Below are 24,194 nucleotides of genomic sequence, written 5' to 3' on the forward strand. Positions count from 1 at the left end.
TAGTTAAATTGCTGAGATTGTACAAGGAAATATAAATATAATTTGACATAAAGGGTAGAAATTACTAATTATTTACACCATTTGGAAGAACATATGCATGGATAACTATTTCACATTCCCAAAGCATCAATAAGTAAGTCTTTCAAAGTGCTTTGCTAGTAAAGAAAGAAAACAATAACTATCCCCTCCTTCCTCAGAGCTCTCCTCAGAGATCTAATCAAGATGCTGCTGGGGCAATTCCACCTCTCAGAAGAAGGTCTTTACAAAGAGTTGAATTTCTTGCATCATGTCCAGAAGGTGGCAAGACTTGGGTTTGGCCAGATCTCCAGTTGTGAGTTCCACATCTGAGGGCCCTCTACTGAGCGTGCCTTGTCCCCAGTAGTAGTGAGTTCACCCTGGGGGCGACCAGCTGAAGCATCTGCTCTAACTTTGTCCCACAGTCATGATACAGAAACAAGTAGCCTCAAAACTTAGGTGTTGGCCCAACCAAGTCCTTTAAGAAACAATTAACTCTCCTGGTTCTGATTCCTTTTTGCCTTTCCTCTGTGTCCAAAATATGATAGGATTGGCATGGAAACTCTCACATTAAAGACGTGTCTTACTGTTATGAATTCCCCTTTATTAAAATCTTAATATTTAACTCTGCATATTTCAGGTCTTCGTGTAACACCCACATGCAGCTCTTTTGCAATAATTCCTGTTTCTTCAAGAAAAAAAAGATTTGTATATATATATATATACTGAGGAAGAGAGTGGGAATAATATGCACAAGGGAAAGGGGATATGCCTGAGGGAAACTCAATGTTAGCTGATTGTTAACTGTCTAGATGGTTTTTATAGCACCTTCATGTGAGAAATGTTTTAATATAACTTAACATATTCTTTTGCTTTCAGAGGATTGTGGCTGATAAACAGGAGAAACGAAATCAGGAACGCCTGAAACGTAGAGAGGAGAGGGAAAGAGAAGAAAGGGAGAAACTAAGGAGGTAGGGATCTGTTTTAATTGCATATACAGTATGACCTATTTATGTTTCTTAAGAAAACTCTATAGTTCATGCACATTTCTAAATTTGCAGAATTACAGTAGTTTGCATACCTTGGAAACTTAGAAAGATTGAGATGGAATTTCATTCTAAATCTTAAAACATGGAATTGTTCTCATAAAATGCCTTTTTAAAAAGTACTGATGGTATCATCTCTACCTATTTGAACAAAGGGCCTTTAAGTGAGATAATTTTCAGGTGTGTACTTTGTTTTGAGATCTGACAGATGTGAGCTTACACACACATGAGCTCCTTACATCTCTTAGCAGTTTTCTTCAGAGATGTTAGAAATTTTCCTTATTGGAAGTAGTTGAATGTATGATTAAAGAAAGCAGTTCCCTGTTCTTCTGTGAAATAGTAACTTCCAGGCCTGATGGGGCAAGGGTGGAATGGAACCTGAGCTGCAGATCTCTCAATGTGTCAAGTTTCAGACGTTAACAGTGTGAATTTCTGAAATCTGTTGCAATTTGTACTATTTGCCTGTCAGGAAGTAAGGGAATACTGCCTCTAACTGCAAGCATTTTCTGTGGGAGGGGGTGCAGGTTAAAAAACTGGTTAGATAATCTTCTGACCTTCTAGTAGAGTAGTCTCAAAAATAAAATAAAATAAAAAAAACAACCAACACAAAACAGGGATGTGTTTCCTGATAAAAATGTTACAAAGATCTGACATCAAATAAAAGGCCATTTAATACTTGCTACTAAAACAAGAAATACAGTAACAGGTCAACTAGTCTGGTTTATTATTACTAAATTGCACTTTATTTGATAGTGAGATTCTCTTTAGAAAAATTACTATTTTCCATTTATTTCAGGTCCAGATCCCACAGCAAGCATGCCAAAAGGTATATAAATCTGCAGACAAGGAATACCAGCGGTGAAGTTAGCCTTTCACAAGCTGGAACATTTTAAGTCTGTCTAGCACTGTTAGTTTAAGATGTCCATCTTTACAAACAAAGCTTTCTGTTACATAGTCATCTCTCTGTGTGTTTGTACACTATTTATCACCATGCTACTGAGTTTGTACATCTACATCTATTTTGTGGCTATTACAATGCAGCTTCATGTCCCAAGTAACACCTAAAACACAGAGAATTGCTTTTTCTTTACAAAAGCTTCTGGCTAATCCCTTTTGGTGATAGCCCATGTTTTCAAAATCCCTAAGCACCAGGTTAACTCATCAGATCACCCATAAATAGTATGAGTGTTCTTTCAAATCCACACAGTTGAAGGTCACCAGTAAGGTATGGGGGGAAAAAAAATTGTATGATGTCTAGAACCTTCCAGATGCGTTTTGTGGTTGTAGCTATGGGGAACAATACAGTGCAGTTTTTAAAGAACATTGCTTCTGGCAGATGATCCCTGTCACTGCATCATGAAGTTCTTCTTTGCCTGATAAAGGCACTAGTTTAAAATGTAAAGAAGTAGATTTTTTCATACTTTGATTTGCTTTCAGGAGCCTGAATTGGCTATGCTGTAGCCATACAGTGATGAATTAACTATAAAATTGTCTGCATTAGTCAAAAAGGAGTTTGTAGCCTTTCTAATGTTGCTTTCCCCCGTCCGTTTGCCTGTGACTCAGACACTGCAGTGGCTCTGAACACTGCAGGCCATTCTCTACACAGATGTGCTCACACACAGAGTGCACAATGCTCACAGTACACTGGTGAGAGTGGCTGGGGAGCAGCGTGGTGTGAGCCCTCTCTGTTCCTAGATCCAGGTCCCGAGAGCGCCGCAGACACCGCTCTCGCTCGGCCTCGCGGGAGCGCAAGAGGAGGACTCGCTCCAAATCCCGTGAGAAGCGCCACCGCCACCGGTCCCGCTCCGCCAGCCGCAGCCGGAGCCGCAGCCATCATAGAAGCAGGCACAGCTCCAGGGAGAGGAGCCGAGAGCGCAGCTCCAAAAAGAGGTGACTGTTGCCCTGGGATTAAATGGCTTTTCCTAACACACACTGAGAATTTTCACACTAAATGAAGTTTATGCTTTCCACTTAGTAGTTTCCACACATTTTGAGTGTTTCAGCTTTCAGTTACAACCTCAGCATATTTATGACTTGACACACTAGAGTGATTTATTCTCTATTTTCTTTATGTAACAGTAATAGGGCTATATATTATTTCTGTTTTGGAAGAGTGCTAGAGCGTATTGGTATCAAGTTGATAATAGCAGTTTTGTGCAGCATAGAAAGTGAAACAGCTGATTTTCTTTTGAACCCTGGGATGTCAGCAGTCATTTTACTGTCAGTACATTCAGATTTTCCTTTGGGCTCTTGCTCCCAACACCAGAGCCCATCTGTTGTGAACTGCACAAGATAGAAGTAAGTTAAGGTATGCCCGAAAGTAAACTTTTTGCACTGCATCAGAAGATTGTGCTTTGCAAAGACCTCTCATGGAAAGATTACTGCAGGGGGCAGGCTGGGGCTGTTGCTTTTGAAAAATTCAGTTTCTGTCTGCTCCTGGGGACTGACTGGCTTGTTTTACATGAGTGAGATGACCATAACTTAAAAGAGTTGGGATTGCACAACAAGGCATTTGACAGGGAGGTCTGCTCATAGACAGGATTCCTTTCTTGCATAGGTTACTCACTGTGGCATACTTAAAGACAGTACAGTGAAAGAGTGCCTAGTCTTAAAGCCTTGAAACTGTTGACCTGCAAGAAGATAAAAAGTCAGGTTGTGAAGTGGCCACACATGCAGGGCTTACAGTTCCAATTATTTCAGGAGTCAAATCATTGTTACTTCTGCAGGAAACTTGGGCATAAGATATTTGATAAGCAGTTCTAACTCCAGGATGATGCTCTTATTTGACACGTAGCTTCTCTTTTTCTTTGACATGTTTGTGGAATAGGGTAATGCCTGTGGATCTCAGCGTTTTTTGCAAGTACTAAGTCTTGCAAAACACTACATTGTAGGGAAAGTAATCTTCTCAGATGAGCAACTAACATGAAAGGTCACTTCTTTGTAAGCTTACAAAAGGAAATTAGTAGAGGGGCATTTTGCAGAGCTTAGTTTGGAAGCTTAGAAGTGAAGTGACAGTAACTTTCTATAAGGGAAGAGAGTATAGTCTCACTGTCCAGAGTACCAAATTTTTCTACTAGGAAATTATTGGCTAGCTGTTAGGATTTTTCTGTAGAAATCTGAGTTAGAATATTTTCTGATTGCAGTACATGGTAAAATACAGATGGGATGTTTTTTAAAAACAGACCTAATTACATCTGTAAGGGAATATAGAGGAGGATGTCTAATCCATTTTTCTCCCATATAGGTAGCTAATTTAGTTTAAAACTACACAGTTTGCTTAACAAAACAGGTCTTTTCTGTCTTCCTTATAAAGGTTTTGAAAATGCCTGTAAAATATCTAAAAATAACACTACCCCAGCCTTTCCAAGTCACACAAGGCTTAATTCTTATAACAAAATATGGTTGTAGAACAGATTCCAGATTTAGTTTGTATTTGGCTCATGTAGATTCTCCCTTCCAGAATTATGCAAGTTAATTTCCCCCTGCTTTTAAGCAAACTCCTGTTTTTAAATGTGTTTAAGTTTGTAATTTATAGTCTGAGAAGGGCTAGACACTGTTCTTAAACTAGAGGCTGCAGATGAGAAATTTCTTCTCAACTCCAGTTAATGCAAACTTGCAGGTGGAGGCTGAAAGGAGAGATGCAACGAAGCATGTTGAACTTAGTTTGGGCTCTGTAATAAATTTAAATTAAATCCTACCTCAAAGTACTTGTCTTTTGAAATGGGAAGTAGGAAAGGGAGGAGAGTAGAATGATTGATGTCTTCTCATACACTTCTGTTTATATAAATCTAAAGCTAGGTTGGCAAAAAAAGAAAAATATAAAATCTAAGTGCTGTTTGATAGCTACCAATTCATGTCTAACTTGAATTCTCAAACACACTGCACTTTTCAGATCCTCTAAAGAAAGATCTTCCAGAGACAAAGAGCGTTCAAGAGATCGCGATAGAACATCCCGCGACAAAGACAGAAGCTCGAGGGAGAGGTCGCCGCGGGATTTCAAGGACAAGAAACGTTCGTACGAAAGCGCAAACGGCCGATCGGAAGAGCCCAGGAGCTCAGAGGAGCGTGAAGCAGGGGAGATATAACTGGCTGTATATTCACCTGGTCTCTAGCTTCCTATGGAGTTGCATACTTTGGTTTAGTTTACAGTTGTTCAAAGGGACACCGGTGAGCAGTTCCAACACTGATCCAACTAGGGTAGCTGTACAGTATATGAAAGTGGTTATAACAAAGTCAGAATTAAACCCCATGAATTAATGATGCCTAAAGCTGGGTCCTGGACTTCCACCAAGTTGTAAAACTTTTCTGAGAGATTTCTCTTTATTCAGGACGACAGTTTTATGTACCAAGATGCAGATATCAATGTTTTTAATCTCCTTTCCAATACAAGTTAGTGAACAAATTATATTGTACTACTTGCCTTGGGTGCTTTTGAACCTTTATAAATTCTCCAATTCTGCTCCGGTCAAAACAGCAGCATTGAAAGGTTGTATTTTGGGGGACTTTTTTTTTTTTGTTTGCTTTTTTGTAAGAGGGTGGGTGGATGGATATTAACTTTTACTCTGAGATTATGTTCCCAGTGTTGGGTTTTATTTTTGTTTGGGATCCTAGGAGTTGATTACAGTGGGAGCATTTAGACAGGAATGTGTGCTGGAGAAAGCGGAAATGTCTTTTTACAGTGCCTATTTAGACTTGGAAATTGAACAGCTGTTGCATTACATCTTTTTTATTTCTACTTAAATTTTGAAATCAAAGCCAGTCCCATATCTGTACCATTTGATTGGTATGTGTTCAATATATTTGTTTTTTTTCCATAAGGACTCTTTCTGCTTTTTCTTGTGGAGTTCATCTTTAATTGTATTAAAACAAACAGAAAATACCAGCAACAACAAACAAAAATTAAGAACAAAAGAAATAAAAAAAAAAATTAAAAAGAAACCATATTGTCCAATAACTTAACAAGGATATACTGGTCTCTTAAGGTGGTTAACTAGCAGTTCAGTCTTTTTAAAAGCATCTGATTATTAGAGTTTTTAACATACAGGTGTGCGCTAGGAGAAATAGTCATTCTGCTTACAATCCTGATTATTCTAAAATCGTTGAATGCAGAAACATGTGGAGTCAAAATCATAGAACAGTTTGGGTTGGAAGGGACCTTAAAGATCATGCAATTCCAACCCCCTTACTGTGGTCAGGGACAGCTTTCTCTAGAACAGGTTGCTCAGAGCCCCATCCAGCCTGGCACAGAACAGTTCCAAGGATGAGGCATCCACAACTTCTGTGGGCAATCCCTCATCACCTTCACTGCAAAGAATTGATTCCTAATGTACAATCTTAATCTACCCTCTCAGTTTAAAGCCATTCTCCCTTGTCCTGTCACAACATGCCCTTGTAAAAAGTCCCTCTCCAGTTGTAGGCTCCCTTTAGGTACTAGAACATGCTGTAAAATCTCTCCAGAGCCTTTCTTCAGGCAGAACAACCTGAACCTCTGTCAGCTTTTCCTCACAAGAGAGGTGCTCAATCCCTCTGTTTGTCTTTGTGGCCTCCTGTGGGTCCACTCCAAGAGATCCAGGTCCTTCTTGTGCTGAAGATCCCAGAGCTGGATGCAGCACTCCAGGTGGGGTGGGTGAGGTCCCACCAGAGCAAAGCAGAGGGGCAGAATCCCTTCTCTCACCCTGCTGCCCACACTGCTTTGGGTACAGCCCAGGACACATTTGGCTTTCTGTGCTTTGAGTGCACATTGCTGGATCAGCCTTTCATTCACCCCAACTCCTCAGCAGGGCTGCTCTCCATCTGTTCATCGTCCAGCCTGGATCCTTGCTTGGAATTGCCCTGATGCAGCTGCAGGACTTGCACTTGGCCTTGTTGAACTTCTTGAACTTTGCACAGACTCCCACCTCAAGCCTGTTGAGGTCCCTGTGGATGGTGTCCCTTTACTCCAGTGTGCGACTGCACCAGCTTGCTGAGAGTGCCCTTGATCCAAGTCCATTTTGCTGACAAAACATAAAGGGGCTGCTGTCCATTCTGTTGGATTGAAAGTGCTTTGGGGTATTTAAACTATTCAGATATGCCCTACTCCCACATAGAAGAATTTAGATACTGGTAAATTTCTTTCCTTGTGATCATAATCATATCATTGAGTTACCTAATAGTGATGCTTAAGAGCAGTGTTTGTAATGATTTATTGGCATTTCCAGCAGGTTGTGCAGCCTCTGTCCCTCCCTAGTGCAAGTGCCTGTGAAGGCCTGCTGACGTCGTTGTGTAATACCATTCACTCTGCATTTGTTGTTTCTGTAGCATCTTCTGTATGGTCAGAGCACATGGGTGATAATTCTAACAAAGAAGATAATTTAGCAGTGTACTGGCTGTCAGTGAAAGCTAGAACAGCACCTTTACACCTCTGCAAGGACTTGGATCCAGCATTGCACATTCCACTTTGAATTCACATAATTTTAAGCTCCCAAAGTGATTATGACTAATTACTTAACCCTTTTTTAAAAATTTATTTATCCATTTGAATTCTGAGCATGAGTTTTTTTTTTTTTTCCTGGGACTGTTTTCTTGATTTCCTGGATAGCCCAAGTGCTTGATGAAGAAGTTACCAGAGTTCATCCATCTGGTACAGCCAGAGTGTAAGTGCTTGCCAACATCTATGCATAGTTGTTAATGGAATTCTAGTGGTGTCACAAAAGGTCATTTCTAGATATATCTTACATAGCACAAGTGCCAGTGATTCCTTTGGAATTCTTTCTGGAATAGTGATGTTCCAGAAACACTGAGGACTTGTTTCCCCCTGCAGCCAGCATCTAGAAATTTTGTATTGTAAAAAGGAGGAGGAAGGGAGGGTGGTTGAGATTTGCATACTGTGACAAAACAGTGCCTAGACTCCACACTAGCAAAATCTGGATAATACACCATTCATTTTACAAATGGCTTTTAAATTTAATTACAAAAGAAGGATTGGGTTTGGGTGTTCCCTTATGTAGAGGAAGTACCACATTAAATGTTAAGCAAGAGGGTAAGGCTTATCTCTGATTTCCTAATAAAATAATCTGGATTACTTGTGGAAATACAGGACTGAAGTGCAGTTGGGAAGAAAAAATTAAGATGACTGATGGAACACGCTTAGGATGCAAAAGATTTGGAGCATCTATCAGAAGAGGAAAGTTGTGCCTAAATACGGATTTTCCACCTATCAGAACCCAATGACCTCAATTTCCAGGTGTGCAAAACTCAGGTATTCATCACCTGCAAATTTCCTGCTGTACAGCTGAAGAGTGGTAAGGACTGACCTTAGTCTTTGTGGTTAAACAGATTATGAAATGGAGCTCTTGAGGGAACCAAGGGATGCTGTCAGCTTTTGAGATCTCAGAAATTTTGCTGATGCAGTTGTAGCTCCGTAGCAGTTTTTATCAAACTGAAGATGTATAAAAGAAGCAGAAACAGTAAATTATTTAACTGATTTAAAGTGTTTGAATTGCAGTGAACCTGCAAGCATCATTCTCATATCTTATAATCAGTCCGGATTAGTCAGGGGAGTGCAAAACAAAAAGGTTAAGGTGATAAGGAGCTGGAGAATGATATATTACCAGAAATGAGATCTGTCCTGAACATGGAATACTAGAATTGGTTACCTTGAAAAAGCCCCTCAAGATCATCGAATCTACCCATTAACCCAGCACTGCCCAGCCCACCACTAAACCACATCCCTAAGTGCCACATCTTCATGCTTTCTAAATACCCCTGTGGATGGCAACTCAGCCATGTCCCTGGGCAGTCTGGCCCAGTGACACACAGCCTGTGTGTTGCTTTTCCCACTGTAGCAGGAGGAACTACACAGGAAAATGGTGACATTTCCAAGCAGAGGTGCTTGGCCTAGTCCCACTGTATCCTGTTACCCAACATACAGCTTGCCAGTGGAGCTGGCACAGGTGGCTGTTGCTCTGTCCCCTTGCCTTCCACCAGCTGTTGAATTTGGGAGTTAACATCCCCTTGCTACAATGGCAGGCTGCCCTGGAGCTCCTCCCTCTGTCCAGCCTGTCTTGCACTGCCCATCCCCACAGGCAATGGGGGAAAATATGTGAGCCAGCTCTCTAAGCCAGTGCAAAGGGATGATTGAGCAAATGTTAATCAGCCTTGGAGCAGGGATTATCTATGTAGCTGAGGAGAAAATGGTAGCAAGACTTCAGACCCCTGGGGCCAGTGCAAGGCAGCCAAGGTCTTGGGTGGGTACATCCAAGCAGATGGGTATAGCTGTAGGGACACAGGAGATGGTTGCAGTCAGCATTAAACTAAGGATAAATGCAGACTAAGCCACGCTTTGGAGGTGATGGCAGTGTGAGAGTGTTGTGTAGGAGCCTGCAGCACCTGATAACCCCTCCAGTTTACTGTTCTCTGTCCTGTATTTCATATGTCACCTTCCTCAGTATCATCCTTTATTCCACAGACAGTAGAGATTAGTTTCTTCTGATGCAAGGGCTTATAGAAAATGTTAATGCACTCTTCATCCAGTCCTGCATGATGGTTCTTTTTGGTTTTTTGCTTTGATCACTTTTTTTTCCACTTGCTTAATAAATTTTTGCTTTGTTACTACTTATGTAATTATTTATTCTTTTCAGTAAGACCTGAAATCTGTCTTTCACTGCAGTTTGCAAAACTGGGAAGCAGCAGACTGCTGGGCAGGACTTTTATCAGCAGCTGGAAATACAAGGAAAGAGGAAGAAATGTTTGCTTCTAGCCCTGGCTCTCCACTTTATCCCTGCTTTCCCCACTGTGGGCATATAATGGAGTTGGCGGGTAATTAGAAAGTTCTCTCATGACTTAGCTCTCCTGGCTCTTCACTTCCTGTTGCTGGAGAAACTGCAATCCCAAATCCCTTCCCCTAGGCTCAGTGGTGCTGCCAGAACACTGCAGGCAAGCAGAGTTCTAGGAGATGCACCATCAGAAAGGCAGGATTAACTACCAACAAAGCAGGGCTGGACACCAGCAAGGTCACAAAGGGCCTGAGAGCAGCAGGAGCTGCCATGGCTGTACAGCCCTTTCCCAGGCCGAAATCTTGCAAATGCTGACTGTGGTAAAGTATGAAGTGCAGAAAGGTTAGAAATCGTTCCAGGTGCTGGCTCAGAGAGGCTGCAAAGAAGGCACTTTTACAGCACTGGCCCTCAGGCACATTCATCCCTGCTGGAGCCTCTGCCTCCATCTCTACAAGGTGGTAAGAGGGTGGGGACTTTGCACTAGAACCACTGTAACTTTTCAAATTGCTGCCTTCAAATCTTCCTAAGCTCCAACTGGTTTACAGCAGAGCAATGGGAGTAAAGAACTGCCACCACCTCTTTTCAGAGCTTTAACTACTTGTGCTCCCTCAGAGGGATTTGAGACTATAAATATTTTTTTAAACATCTTGTTCTTTCTCCACAGTTCTTGCCAATGCTGTGCAATGCGCTTCTCTTTCTCCCCCAAGCTGAACAGAACACTGAAGCAAATAAAGCAACCTGGCCATCTTCCCCTCAAGCTAGAGTTTCTCTTCTGGACTTTGGGATTTAACATCCTTTGCCAAATGCAATGGGTGAGGAAAACTACATGTTGAACAATGGAAAACTGCATTTTTACTTGTTTACAAAACTGTTGCTTCACAGTTAAATGAAAACCATGAGAAGCCTGACTGCCACAAGTGTGATGGGTCCCTGGATGGGAGCTTGAGCTAGTTTTGGAAACCCCCCAGTACCACCAGTAGATGTGCACTGTAACCAGCTACCACTGCTGCACATCACCTTTTCTGTGAAGCAAATGAGGGCACATCTGTTTTCTCTGTGTTTATTGTGTTACACTGAAGCAAACCAGCATGTGGTTATTTGCAGTTATTAGCTAATTATTTCACCATGTCTAAGGAATACAAAGAAAAGCAATTAAATAGTTCAGGACCCAGTTAGCTCTGAAGGGAGGCTCAGGCTGTGTGACTGGAGCCCACACAGTGAGGCAGCAGTCTCCATCTGCTGGGTGCATTTTGAGTGCACAAGAGCCAGGGAACTCTACTCTTGCTTCATGTGGGAGCACAACCCAAGCAATTTTCTAGGAGTAACACGGTGAAATTCACACCCTGGAAACATTCACCCCTGCCCAGAGGGGTCCAGTGGTGACCACATTCAGTGTTGTCATCCCTTGTGCTGAAAGCTGCTCTGAGAAACCAAGGTTGGGTGACTCTCCTGGCTCATACAAGATGGGATTTTCATCATGTCTCTCCCAGATGTTGGTCCCATGCACTACTTTCTCCTTGTTTAAGTTCCAAACACAAAACAATACTCATGCCTCTTAAATAATGACCTCTACCAAGATTCAGGAGATGATTGAAAATGGTCTCCGTCCTGTCATTTGTGAGGATGGAGAGGTGGTAGGTGAGCCAAAGAACTGCTGGTGCTGCTGAAGGAGCAGGTCTTTCTTTTAGGAATAGAAAGCTTAGTCACCATCTTAAAATGTAGTCTTCAAGGACAGTGGCCAGAGGAACCCACCTGAAACTGCAAAGCCCATCAGGATTTGTTGGTTGACTTTGATCTGCAGGTTTTGTTTAGCTGTAGAAGCTCAGTTGGCTAAGGAAATTATTGACATTGATATCTATATTGTATAAGCCTTTTTTCTTGCCTTTTTTATTTTTAAATTTAAAATTTTCCACCTGTGGCTGGGGTCCCAAAAGCAGCAAATCAGCACTGGCAAGTTTTTTGAAGAGCCTGGAGGGTGCACATCCTCACCAACCCTCCTCTTTGTAGATATTGTTCAGGTGGGTACAGATTTCATTGGTCACCTTCTCAAAGGAAGCTTTGCAGTCTCCACCAAATTTCTCCTCCATCAATTGTAAGATAATGTCACAGATAATCTAAACAGGGAGAAGGGAAGAAACAACCAGTGTGAACTTCTCTCCAGTTAGAGGCATAAGACCTTACATATCTTTGGGATTGTTGGAGGGCAGGGAGGGGTACAAGAACAATTCACAGCACATGACCTACAGAGCTTGTAACAGGGCATGGAAAATAAGGTGCATTTTAGAATTCACAAAAAAACTGCTGCTGGTGTTTTTAACTACCCTGTATCTAGTTAAAGTTAACTGCACCTCATCACTTAAAGATGTCTGTATAGGACAGATGTGCTTCATCCTTCCACTGCAGTCTTTCTCCAGGCAGGGGACTGTCCCAAATATTCAGAGGCCATGATAAGCCCCCTGGTTGAACACCTATGGAATACGTGGCTTGGGGGGGTAAGTTTTTCCCTGATCTTTCCTGCTTGTCAGCTATCCAGCACTCTGTAGCAGAGTTCTTGCAGTCACTAGGTAGGTGGTATACTTTGAAATGCCAACTCATTTCCTGTGCAGCATTTATTGTTTTGTGTGTATCTTTACCCTGAAAAAGTATTTTCAGGCAGAAATCATCACTTATTTTCCCACTCATTGAAAATTGGGCCTACTGCTTTTGAAATCACCTTCATTTGGAAATAATCTTTGCCAGAATGTGCCTCTTTTTGCTGTGCAAGGCAGACAAAATAGTTATAAATGCACTCTGCTAGTGACCTTAGGTGGATCTGGGTAAGTAATTTGATCCTGTATTTATTATTTGAGTTTGTTTAATGATGACAATGCTGTTGTCATTGTTGCTCAATAACAGCTGGTTTAGCTGTTAGAAAAGCTCAGCTCCTGCTACAAGATAAAAAATACATCAGGGACTGAAGTCCAGTGTTAAATTGCTTTTCTGTATCTTATTAAATGGCAGGTGTGGGAATCACATTGCACTGAGAAAACCCTCTACAGCTCATGGGCAGCTGTGCAGCTCCCACCTGAGCACCACATCACCTGCCTGCACCACATCTGCTGCACAGCCTTCTTCCCCACCAATGTCTCACTCCTGCCATCTTCCCCCATCAACCATCTCACCTTCCACCCCTCCATTCTCTGAGCCATATATTTGTATTCCTACATACAAAGCCTGTGTTCCTCAGCTCTACCCCTCAAAGGGCAAAACATGCTCTCCTCACAATTACACCCTTTGGGAAGAGAGCTGCTCACTCACCCTAAAGTTTTTGGGATCAATCTTCAGCTGGCTGGCATGTTTCTTCCCAAGTGGGGTCAGTATCCCAAGAAAAGCCTCAGAGTTGTCCAGGTGTTGCACCATGTCATTGAGGGCACTGAAAACCTTCTTGCCATGGCCCCTGACTTGATCTGACTGTTTCATCTCATCAGCAGAGTCCATGCCTTTGAAATGTGTGAAGTAGGACTTGGTGTCTGGGTGCTCGGTAAACATCCTGTTGAGGAATGAGAGATATCCTGACTTGTGGACCAAGGTATCAAGCAGACATGGCCACACATTCCAGGCCTTGCCTTATGCATTTATGTCCCTTTTGCCCTTCTCTTTATTAGAACAGACACTTCTGCATTCCTTGTTTCTCCTTAGCCTTTTGCACCTGTGCATAACCCCCATCATGTAGCACCCAGTCCTCTCTCCCTTGCCTCTCCCCAGGGCACTTCCTTTGCTCATTCCACCTTAAAACTTATAATGAACTTATTCCACTCCTTCTAAAATTAGTATTTTCTCAGTGTTAACTCTGTGTTACTTTCACAGAGAAGTGGGAGCATGTTCACAGGGGGTGACTGGGACAGTTTAATATTCCCAAAAATGTTCTGGACAGCAGATATGACCACTGTGATACTGGTGGGTGTTTTCACAGAGAAACCCTACTATTGCCTTTGTTAATTAACCCCTTCCTGTAGTCCACTGCAAAGCTTTCTTACTGCTTGTGATGGATTGTTGTTTAAGTATGGGGTACTGCTCATTCCATTTATTCAAAAGTAGCACAATTCAGTGTATTTGAAATTACCTTTGATCAATTACAGTCACCTTAGTCAAACTCTTTTTAAAAAAACAGTTTACTCCATTGGATAAACTGGTTATCCACCTGAAATATCCACCTAAAATAGCAAATTCCACATTGCATTTCACAGTCATAAAATGGTTGGGCTTGAAGGAACTTCTGGATGTCATCTGGGTCAACACCACTGGTCAAGCCAGTTCCCCAGAACCATGACCAGATGGCTTTTGAGTATCTCCATGTATGGAGACTCAACAACTTCTTTGGGCAACTTGGGCCAGTGCTCAGTTGCACTCAGAAGTAATAAAAGTGTTTCCTGATGTTCAAGGACACCTCCTGTGTTTCAGTTTGGGCCCATTGACTCTGGTCCTGTCTCATGGCACCACTGAGACAAGCCTGGCTCTGCCTTCTTTCCACTCTCCCCTCAGGTTTTTATGTAGACATTGGTAAGATGCCCCTGAGCTTTTTCTTCTCGGATCTGGACAGTCATAGCTTTCTCTGCCTTTCTTTATTGGACACATACTACAGTCCCCACATCATCTTCCTGGCCCTTTGTTGGATTCTTTCCAGTATGGCCATGTCTCTCTTGTCCTGGAAAGCCCTGAACTTCTCAATAGGAGATCTGAGGCTGTAGGACACTAAAGCAAAACTCTCTAGATTAAATTACTCCAGAGAGGCAAGCTACTGGATGCTACTAACATTTTATGGCTGCATTTCTGACCCTAACTGTGCTCAGGTTGTGTAGCCTGCAGAAGACCAGCATGTAAGGCTTTGTGAAGGTAATCCAGGCACAAGGTGTGGTATACAAGAAAGCTGGAGAGCAGGGTAAAGGTCTGAAAACCAGAAATAGTATTTGAACTGATCCATGCTTATGGAGGTAAGTCCTAGATGAGAGTGGAGTATGTGAAAGGTGAACAGAAGAGAGGGAAACAAGATGGAAACTGAGAGAGCAAAGTCCACAGAAAGGGTGGACAGATGGAAAATGGAACAGATGGGCTGAGGCTGAAGGAGAATCAGAAGTGAAATACTGAGTTTTAAAAAAAACATTACAATAGAGGTAAATAGGAAGAGGGAAATAAGGCCCGTGTTTTGTTCCCATTCTCTTTCATACCACTTTCTTTACATTACATGAGTGAAGATATTGCTCGTCTCTTCTTCTTTTCCCACCCCCTCGCCCCTTTCTTTTTATTTTTCCTTGTGTGCATTGCTCCTCTTCCTAGCAAGGGCTGCATGAAAAACATTGAGACATGCTCCTAGGCAGTAACTCCATCCTTGCTGTTCCTCCTTCACCCCTCCAGGGCAGCAGTTGGATGGGCTCTTTCCTTACCTGACCAGCACAGCTGTCCCATTGTCTTCTGCATCCACATAAATCTTCTCCCAGGCACCACGGGCACTTTGCACCTCTGCTTCAGAGAGAGACATGGTGCAAGAGATGTTGGCAACAGAGGGTGAAGCAGAAGGGACAAGGACAGGGAGGTCCTGGCAGGGTCCTTCTGCTCCAGTTCTCTCCTCTGGGTTCCCTAAATACTGCCCTGGGGATTTAAGAGATTTTGAAGGGTCTCTTTGTCTCTGTTCCCCTGTCACATTTCTGCAGGTTTTAGAGCTACCTAATCACTTTTAATCAGGAAAGAAACCAACCACATGAGGAGGAGGAGGACTAGCCCTGTAGTTGTAGGTCAGGTGCCAAAGCAAAGGTCTCACTGTCTGAGGAGAGAAGCAAAAAAAGGCAGTTTACAGTGGGGGGAAAAAAGGATCAATTCTCCCCCGCTCACCCCTGCCAAAGCCAGTGCTTGGCTCCTCTCTCCTGAAGGTGATCCTTGCCCAAGCACTGATTTTCCTGGTTTTCTCCCTAGAGTGCTGCTGTGCTCAGGGCACCGTGATGTCTTGCCATCCCCTCTCCCTGGCACTCTTCAGTCAAAGATCCTGTTTCTAGCTCCAACAACTCTCTCTAGTCCTGCCTTCCTGCCACAGTCACTGCTTTCCCCACAGCCCTCTGGCTTAACAGGGGCTCACCCCACAGCTGCTCCCAGCCCTGGCCCCATGAGGGTGGGAGGTTTTGCCAGCCCAAAATGACAGAATTGCAGGGATAGTGATGGCAGCATGGCACAGCATGCCCGTGGTCATAGTGCTCTGCAAAGCCACTTCACTTAGCACTGGAGGTAAACAGTGCAGCATAGGCCAGGAGCACAGGCATTTCACTTTCCTAACCCTCTTGGCTTGCAGCTGGGATCTCTTGACTGCCTGGTAGAGAGATAAGGGACAGAAGAAGGGCAGGGTGGAGCTGCAGACAGCATCTCTGGACTTGTTATAGTCATGGTCACTTGGAACTGGAGGCAAAAAGTTTTCATGGATTATCCATGCAATGCCTGGGGTTAACCTCTGGCAGGAATGTTCTGGTTAAGTCCAGGGCACGCACTCAAAATAAGGGCTAAGGGGCTTGAGAAACTGCTGCTGAATGCTGAGGGCAAACAAAACCTCATATTGTTTGGGATGGTTTGGAGGAGGGAAGAAACAGGTGTGAGGAGAAAATATGCAGCATGTCAAGAAAAACCAGCTTGATACCCCAGGGCAGAAGCAAAATGCTGGCTGCAAACATAGAGGCCACAGGTCTTAATGGGGTTGTGTCCCACTGCTGCTGAGAGAGACCTCAAATGACTTCACTGAAATCTACCCCACTTGCCTCCCTCTCCCTTTTTACCACACAGCAAAGAAAGAGCAGTCTGATAGAAACCTGCAAAGCAGTTGTGGGTGCCCCATCCCTGGAAGAGTTCAAGGTCAGGCTGGATGGGCTTTCTTAAACACATTTCCATGGAGGCACCCTAATCTTACTTGGTTGGTCCAGTTCTGGGGCACAATGGGTCAGTGTTGTCTGGGACCAAGCCAGGTGTCAGCAGCACAGGGCAATCCCTGACCAGACAAAGCAATGACATCTTCCCTCAAGCACGTCACCATGCTCTCTCTGTGACATGCTTTTCTATTCTTCCATCCTATGGTGTTACTTTTACTGTTCTGGAAAATTATATTCTATTTTCCCCTTGCATAATTTGCCAAGTCCTTGTAAGATGAACACAATAAACCCTCATGAAGTTATGAAATCTCTTACAGGGCTATACACATCTATGCTACATCTCAGCAATCTCTGGCAATTGAAGCAAAAAAGCTCCAGAAACCTATTTATATTGGTCTGGAAATGGAAGAGCTATGAAAAATGTGCTGTTTAATTGTGAAGTCATTGCTGACACTTCTCTACAAGTGGGCAAGAGAATGAGTGCTTGGTTTATTTCTTTTTCCTCTCCCGTGCCAAAGGAAGTGAATCCTCTCAGTCATAATTTCTGTTGCATGAAGAGACATATTTGCTAATATGGGGTGAAGCTCCTCAGGATGTTATCCCTAAAGAAGAGAATCCTGGTGTACAAGAGCCAATCAACACATTGAGTTGATACATTATTTTATTACAAATCAGAAGAATAGGGTGCCAGGCTTTTTCCAACCTTTTGGAAAGCAATCAGAGTCCTTTTACAAAAAGGTAACAAAAAATAATCATACAGAAACAGGAGATTGGTCATTCACACTTTGCAACAAAATTTTTAATGTGCATGTGCTGATCTCAGTCCAGTTCATTATCCTATCATTTCCACATACAAATTCCCCTGGGGATGTGTTCTTTAAAAGTATAGTTATCTAAGGTAACTTGAAGAAGTTGTCTTTACATCCTGTCACTTGTTGCCAAGTTATTGTTAAACCTTATTTTGTTAAACCTCTGTTGCAGTTTGACTCTGCTTGAATCTATTTGAACATTACTTGTCAAGGACATAAGGATTTACAGTATTCTTTTCCTGGGGTCTCTTCACGGTTCCCTTGCTCCAGCACCCCACTGTCATGGTTCCAAGGCTAACTTATAGTTACTGTGAACTTTTTGTGAGTCTTTAGTTTCCTCTGACATCAAGCAGGCAGGGTCAGGCCAGGGAGCCAGATGGCACTGGGAAATCTGGAGCAGAAAGCACAGCCATGGTGTTTGGGCTGTGGCCTCTCTATCCCCAGCCAGGGGATGTGCCTCCCACTTTGCTGCCAGGAAATGGTGTCAGTACTGCAAAGTGGGGGTTGCTTTCTCTCAGTTTCCAAGAAATCACGTGCTTTAGGCAGAAGGTAGCTGGCAAGATCCAGCCACAGAAGTGAGTGCACCTTCTACTCATTCAGCCATTTAGGATCCAGCAGCCATCACACCTCTAGATCTCATCAATGTCCTGGTTACAGACACTGCAAACCTCACTGTCTTCTCTTACCCTTGAAATTTGAGAATCTCTGATTTTTAGCATAAACAACCCACCCTATTTATTGTTCAATGAGGTTAATCCCCAGATCAACAGACACACCTGTTTCAGAGGATGGCTGCCAGGGGCTCAGCAGCTGTAACTCTTATCTTCCCAACATCCATGGTACTGTCAGGTTGATGGTAGAGCACTCCATATTCCCAGTTTTCAGGGATGCTTAGCCCAAGACCCTGACACTCCTTTCACAGAAAGGACAAACACCTGCATCTGCTCATGCTCATTGTCTGAGGTAATCAACATAATCAGCTCATCAAAACAAGCAAAACTAGGGGCTGCAGTCACCACTGCTGGTATCAATGTCTGAATCCCAAAGCCCACCTAGCACATGGGTGGGAAAGGCATTCCCTGCTGCCACTTTCCCAGACTGTGCTTCTCCCTCCCATTCCAGGGCATTGATGGGCTTGGCTGGAGCCCTGTTGGGCTTTTCACTGGTGAAAACACCAAATGCAAAGGGTAAGAAAAAAGCAGGACTACTCTGCTTCTTAGGACCTAGCCCCTAGAATGGCCCCTCCAAAGTGTACAGAGTGGTACCACTTGACATGGTAGAAATGCACACAAGTGTCTGTTGTGAATGTTTTTATTGCATACATAACATTTTAAATGTGAAAGCAAAGGCAGTCATTTCAAAATTGTTCTGCTTTTATATATCACAGGGCATAGCATATATGCAGATTAGTCCTCTGAATGCTGCTCTCATGATTAACAACATTTAGTGCATGGCCAGCAGTGACTCTAACATGATCATTCAACTAATAAGGATGGCAGTGCTCAGTTTTCTTGCACTGTATCCAGCTAACCAAGAATTGGCATTGGTGGAGGCTGGTGTTCAACAGAGAAACTTTACATGCTTAGTGTAGGGGAAGCAAACCAACTCCACAAACCCCAGCCCACCCCTCACCCCCTGAACCCTCAGAGTGTGATCAGCATCATTCTGGACCCAAACCACACACCAACATAAGGGCCACTATGAAGAAAGTTAACTTCTCCTCAGCCAGACCCAGCACACTGTAGGACTGCATCCTTTGCTTGGACAAATTTAGGCTCACAAAGCCTTCACAGTGCTGAACTTTTGCACAGTGCTGCAGGCAGGAGGAAAGAAATCAGCTTCTAGAGATACAGAAAATACCATGCCCAAATCAGAGATGCAGAGTAGCTGGAGCTGGACAGAAGCATCAGGCAGCAGCATATGCACTATTCATATCTGTAATGTTACAATCTGGCATTCATATCTGCCCAATTAATGAGATCAACCACCCAATCATTTGATGGAAACAACACTCCCACGGGTTTTGGACACAAGTCCCTAGACTGGTTCACTCAGCTTCCTTGTCTGCGGCACTGAAGCTCTAATTACACATTGTTTATATAAATGATATTCTGAAGAGAACAGAAATACACTGAATGTCACCCCCAGCAGAATTAAACCTGAACTCCAGATAAAGTGACCTAATGTCAGAGAAAGAGAAGATATAGCTGCAAGAAGACACCAGGCTAATATAAACTGCTTTATGTGGAAGTTAGACACCAGTCCAAAGGCTTTACAACAAACACAGGTAGGTCAAAGATTATTATATTGGTGGTATGGACTATTGTGTTCAGAGATGCAAGCCAAAAGGGCATGAGATAAAGCAGCAGACAAACCTGCTGTCAGATACAAGAGAAAATGAGGTGTTGGACTGAAAGGGTGGTTGGTGAGGAATGGAAGGAACCAGAGAATCAGACTAGTGGTTTTCCTGTGTAAATAGAAAGTTGCATGATGGACTTATTGGTCCAATTGTCTCCTCTGTTGTAGAAGTCATAGAATTGTCAAAATCATAATGGCTGGAAAAGAAATCTAAGATCTGTTCAATATGACAAGTATTTATAAGATAAAAAATCCATTATAACTGCCCAACTTTTTTTGGGAAGTAACATCAGTACATGTGGCTTTAAATTCAGTGAGCCCAAATTTAATCTCCACCTTCAGCCTGCAATGTCTCTCCAGCCATGTGTCTGGTGATAGCACTACACAGAAACCAAGCTGTTCCACCCCTTCCTCATCAACATACAGAGCATTCTGGGTTTTTTGTACAATAGAAAGCAAAGATTACCTTTGTTTAATCTGATTCTATTGGAAAGAAATCATAGAGGGCAACTCATGTATATTCACCGATTCCCCAATTTCCACAAGTTTCTGGAAGAGACCAACCGCTCCAGAGTTGACATTGTGACAGACTACATCATTCCCAGCTGTCCTGGGGAGCAAAATCTTCAGAGAGGCCTCCCATCCACCAAAGAGAGAACCTGAGGCTTTCCTTGGGACTGGCCTTGTGCTCTGGTTTATTCTACACCTGAGAGGTCCTGTGGGACCCTGGAGCACAGACAGAAAGGCCCTAAGGTAGCCTCATGTTTGGCTGAACAAGCAAACAGAGATAAAGCTGTGAACTATTCTGAACCAGCACAGAACCTCCAGAGAGAAATTTAATAAAGCCACTGCAGGCTTCAAGGACAGCTGGACACCTTTACATTAGCTTCAGCACAATATTTCAAGAGAGGGAGAGACAAGCTACGGGGACCTGTATAATATGGGATGAGATCTTAGGTAATCCCAAATCTGCCGATCTCCTTTGAATTACAGGAAATTTCACTTGATCCCTGTTTTTGCTGAGGACTAAGGTAGGGAACAGAGGGAGACCAGTTTCTCTGTCAAGCTTGGCAACAGGGCAGCTTTTTGTTTGGAACAGGTATATTCCTTCACCCAAGTATGCAGTCAGGTTTTATTGTCTTTAAACAAATAAAAAACATCATAAAGGAAGGGACCGTAAAGCTTTCATCAATTACAAAAATAAATGATTTCTTCTTTAGTTCATCAAATTCTCTCTGACTTGTGTTCATTGATCCTCATCAACCAGACTTAGCCCTCTTCATGGATTCTCCAATGCCCACCTCTCAAATAATGAATAGCCCCAAACTCCATCAGCTGTAACTCCTCCACCTACCACGTTGTACAGCTGCATCTTGAAGTTCTGGAAGAGGTAGCAGCTGTCAGCTGGGCTGAGGGAAGGCTTTTGGACTTCATCACAGCATCAATTGCCAAAATATTTGAGCTCCTGCTTCCAGTTGAACAAGATGCTCGTAGGTGTCTTTGGGGTCTTAAACCTGTGTTCTGCTCCCCATAAACCTGGCAGATTTGGTCTGTACCTGAAGCAAGAGAAAAACAGTACCCACTGTAGGATGTGCCAAAATCTATAGCAATGACAAAAACTGACTGGCTGGCCATGGGCACTGCAGTGCAGAGGTGTGCAGCTCTGGGAGCAGACAGGGGTGAACAGGTGGAACGGGACTGAAACTCAAGAGACTGGAATTGCAGATATCTCTATGAGAAAATAGAGACAGGTGCTAGACGCTGGCACAATCTAGAAGTCAGGACTCAGTAAATAAAATAACCTTTAAGGTGGCTCTGGGATTGCCTGCATGTCCATTTCAAACAATACCAGCAGCTTTGACAAGTGAAGTTCTTGAGTTCTTAGTTCCTGTGAAGCAGCTGCACAGATTGAGAGCAGGGAGGCAACATAATAAATCAATATAACATTACAAAACTTTGAAAACTGTTCTCATTTGATTTTCAGGAAGCTGCCATTCACATAGGAACTGAAAATGAAACACAGTTTCTGCTGCAGTGCTGCCAAGTTTATTGTTTGCTGCTTCTTCAGGACTCACAAGTTAAAGCTGAGTGGAAGATGAACAGAAAGTATTTAGAGCACGTGGACAAAAAAGATGTAGTGCACTAGAAAAAAACCATCCCTTCTGTGGGCCATAATGAAATGTGGGGAAGAAATTATTGTGAAAGGTGCAGTCTGGGATCAAAGGAGAATGACTTGAGAGCAGGCTAATTACTTAGTTACCCTAAGAAGATGAAACAGCTGCTATGCCATACTCTGCTCTTCTTTCTCCCATGAATTTCCCACTTTTCAGAGCTAGTAAATTAGACCTCCCCCACTCGGGACACCTAGCATAAATAATCATTAACAAACCTGTATTAAAAACTGAAGCTATTCCAGCTGTTTCCTTACAAAGGCCAGCTGCCTGTTAACACTCAGCTGCTTCCCATGTCTGTACAATTTACCTCTCCCAAAGTCCTTCAGCTCTAAAAGTTGTATTCCATGGCATAAGGGGGATGCAATGAGGCAAATGTGATTTGTGTGACACAGTATTCTGTCAGCAACTTGAGAAATACCAAATAAAAAAAAAAAAACTTTAAATTCTGCTGTGCCTGCCAAGTCCTTTTCTCCAGTTTTTCTTTTTAGTCCATCAGTTTCCTTGGCTGCACAAACTCCCTGGCATTTTCTCGATGGGCCCCCAGAAAGAAAGGAAAATTTCTGTGCAGCTCTCTGCAAGAAATTTTGTGTTTCTCTTAGGAATTCAGTATTCCCTAAGCATATTGCAGGTCACTGAAAACATCAGCTGGGATCCAGGTGTGTGCAAGAAAATTGGCTTTTAGAGAACCAGAGTACTCTGAGAAACTGACTGTAAAAAACCTTTATTGGAAATATCTATTATGGAATAGAACACGTGAAGTAAAATTACATATGTACCATATTTCCTACAACTTTCACAGAAAGAAAAAACTACCATAGTTGGTTTTCATACCTTTTAAAATGTTGCAGACAGCAGTGCATTCGTATTTCATTTTTCCAGGTTGTAGAAGGCAAGTGATAGGGAACTTGTCCAGCACAGGCAAGTGTTACCCTAAGCCAAATGCTTGTGATTATACAGGTATAATACTATACATATGGCAAAACGCCATGCTCTATAACCTGCTTAGCCTAATTTTTTTTGTAGGTCCCTGAGTCTCTCTGGTCCTATGCTGTGCATCAGTTTTATTTCTGAAGCTCATCCCAGCTCCACATCTATGTCTTTTCCTTTAATTTTTCTCTCCTTAACATCATTTTTGCTAGGCTAAAATATTCAAGTTCCAAGGCCTTGTACTTCAAAGACTGATTTAAAGTCTTCAGAAGACTAAACCACCTAGGGTGCAGTAGCTCTGAAACAGTGAACAAACTGCTAAAATCAGAGGATTTTTAACCACTCACTACAAACCAGGCACTTCCTCCATTAGCAACGAAGATCCACTGATTGCCACTGTGCAGTGTCTCTGTGCATGAAATTTCCTACTGCCAGACTCTCACATCTCCTGGTGCAAAGGACAATATCTACCTCGTGATCCTACACAACTTCTTTTCCCAGCTCTTGATGTTTGAGGGTGAGATGATATTTTAAACCAGATGCTGGACCAAATACCATCCCAAGAGTAATACAATGTCCTGAAGTCCTTTGCACTATTTCCTAAGTAATATTTTAACAGAAAACTGGTGTGAGATGGGGAAATGGTCTCTGCTTTGATTTCCATGTCATGGGGTCTCAGCAGACGGAGGAGACACGCCAAAGGAATCTGCCTTTGTGGAGACCCCTGCACTCAGGGAGATCTCTTTGCTGCTGCTTACACCTTTCCTCCTCTCCCAGCACAAGGAGGGAAGCAGAGCCCTGGGCCCTTCCTGGAACAAATATTTGGCTTCTCATCCACAGCTCAGAGAAGGAACCGTGAAGAACCTGTGAAAACTGAGCTTCGGCTCGTGTCTAGCAGGAAGAGCAAAACAATCAGAAATCCAGAGAGAGGAACTATGACTTCAGGCTCGCAGAGGTTTCCTGAGCAGAGCCCAGTGCTGCGGGAGCCTGAGCCTGTGCGAGCAGCGCCTCAGCCGCCTCAGCCTCCCCTGCGCCGGTCCGCAGCCCGCCCCGGCACCTCCCACACTGCTGGAGGCGCCGAGACTCGGGCGGCAGCAACACTGCACTGGAGCAGCTGTGGCCGTCATGTGCTGCAATAGGGCGTCCTGAGGGAGACCCAACAGCACCACGGCCCGCGGGGAGACCCAGAGCCACAGTCGCGCAGGACCCGAGGATCTCACCGCTGCCCGAC

At 43.2% G+C, this 24,194-nt stretch overlaps 2 protein-coding genes and 1 pseudogene across 7 annotated transcripts in view; 1 reads left to right on the forward strand and 2 right to left on the reverse strand.

Annotated features, from left to right (window-relative positions):
* Positions 1-5,938, forward strand: part of LOC306801035 (putative RNA-binding protein Luc7-like 2) — a 31,544-nt gene extending 25,606 nt beyond the window's left edge. For 4 of the 5 annotated variants that reach the window (XM_079303667.1, XM_079303663.1, XM_079303666.1 and 1 more), the window contains 4 exons: positions 895-986; positions 1,858-1,887; positions 2,757-2,951; positions 4,954-5,938. In XM_079303667.1, coding sequence (XP_079159793.1) covers positions 895-986; positions 1,858-1,887; positions 2,757-2,951; positions 4,954-5,146 — 510 coding nt within the window. In that variant the 3' untranslated portion in view covers positions 5,147-5,938. The remainder of the gene's footprint in view (positions 1-894; positions 987-1,857; positions 1,888-2,756; positions 2,952-4,953) is intronic. The other variant, XM_079303665.1, reaches the window with a different exon arrangement.
* Positions 5,939-11,331: 5,393 nt separating this feature from the next.
* On the reverse strand, positions 11,332-21,504 carry LOC306801042 (cytoglobin-like). Its single transcript, XM_079303687.1, has 4 exons — positions 21,217-21,504; positions 15,235-15,439; positions 13,112-13,343; positions 11,332-11,928 (listed from the first exon to the last, which is right to left on the reverse strand). The coding sequence occupies exons 2-4, from the start codon at positions 15,327-15,329 to the stop codon at positions 11,800-11,802; spliced, it is 456 nt and encodes a 151-aa protein (XP_079159813.1). The 5' UTR covers positions 15,330-15,439; positions 21,217-21,504; the 3' UTR covers positions 11,332-11,799.
* On the reverse strand, positions 17,205-21,504 carry LOC306800752 (annotated as a pseudogene). Its single transcript has 2 exons — positions 21,164-21,504; positions 17,205-20,610 (listed from the first exon to the last, which is right to left on the reverse strand). The product of its transcript is annotated as an uncharacterized misc_RNA (transcript).
* Positions 21,505-24,194: the final 2,690 nt, after the last annotated feature.

This window comes from Erithacus rubecula (assembly GCF_903797595.1).
Source record: "Erithacus rubecula genome assembly, chromosome: 4".
NCBI lineage: Eukaryota > Metazoa > Chordata > Aves > Passeriformes > Muscicapidae > Erithacus > Erithacus rubecula.

Bases quoted from the DNA above. Each gene is read 5' to 3' on its own strand.
- LOC306801042 (XM_079303687.1), bottom strand. From the start codon at position 15,329: ATGTCTCTCTCTGAAGCAGAGGTGCAAAGTGCCCGTGGTGCCTGGGAG. The intron at 13,344-15,234 runs GTAAGGAAAGAG...ATTCCTCAACAG, and splicing joins GGGACAGCTGTGCTGGTCAG to GATGTTTACCGAGCACCCAG. The intron at 11,929-13,111 runs GTGAGTGAGCAG...CTCCCTGTTTAG, and splicing joins TTGATCCCAAAAACTTTAGG to ATTATCTGTGACATTATCTT.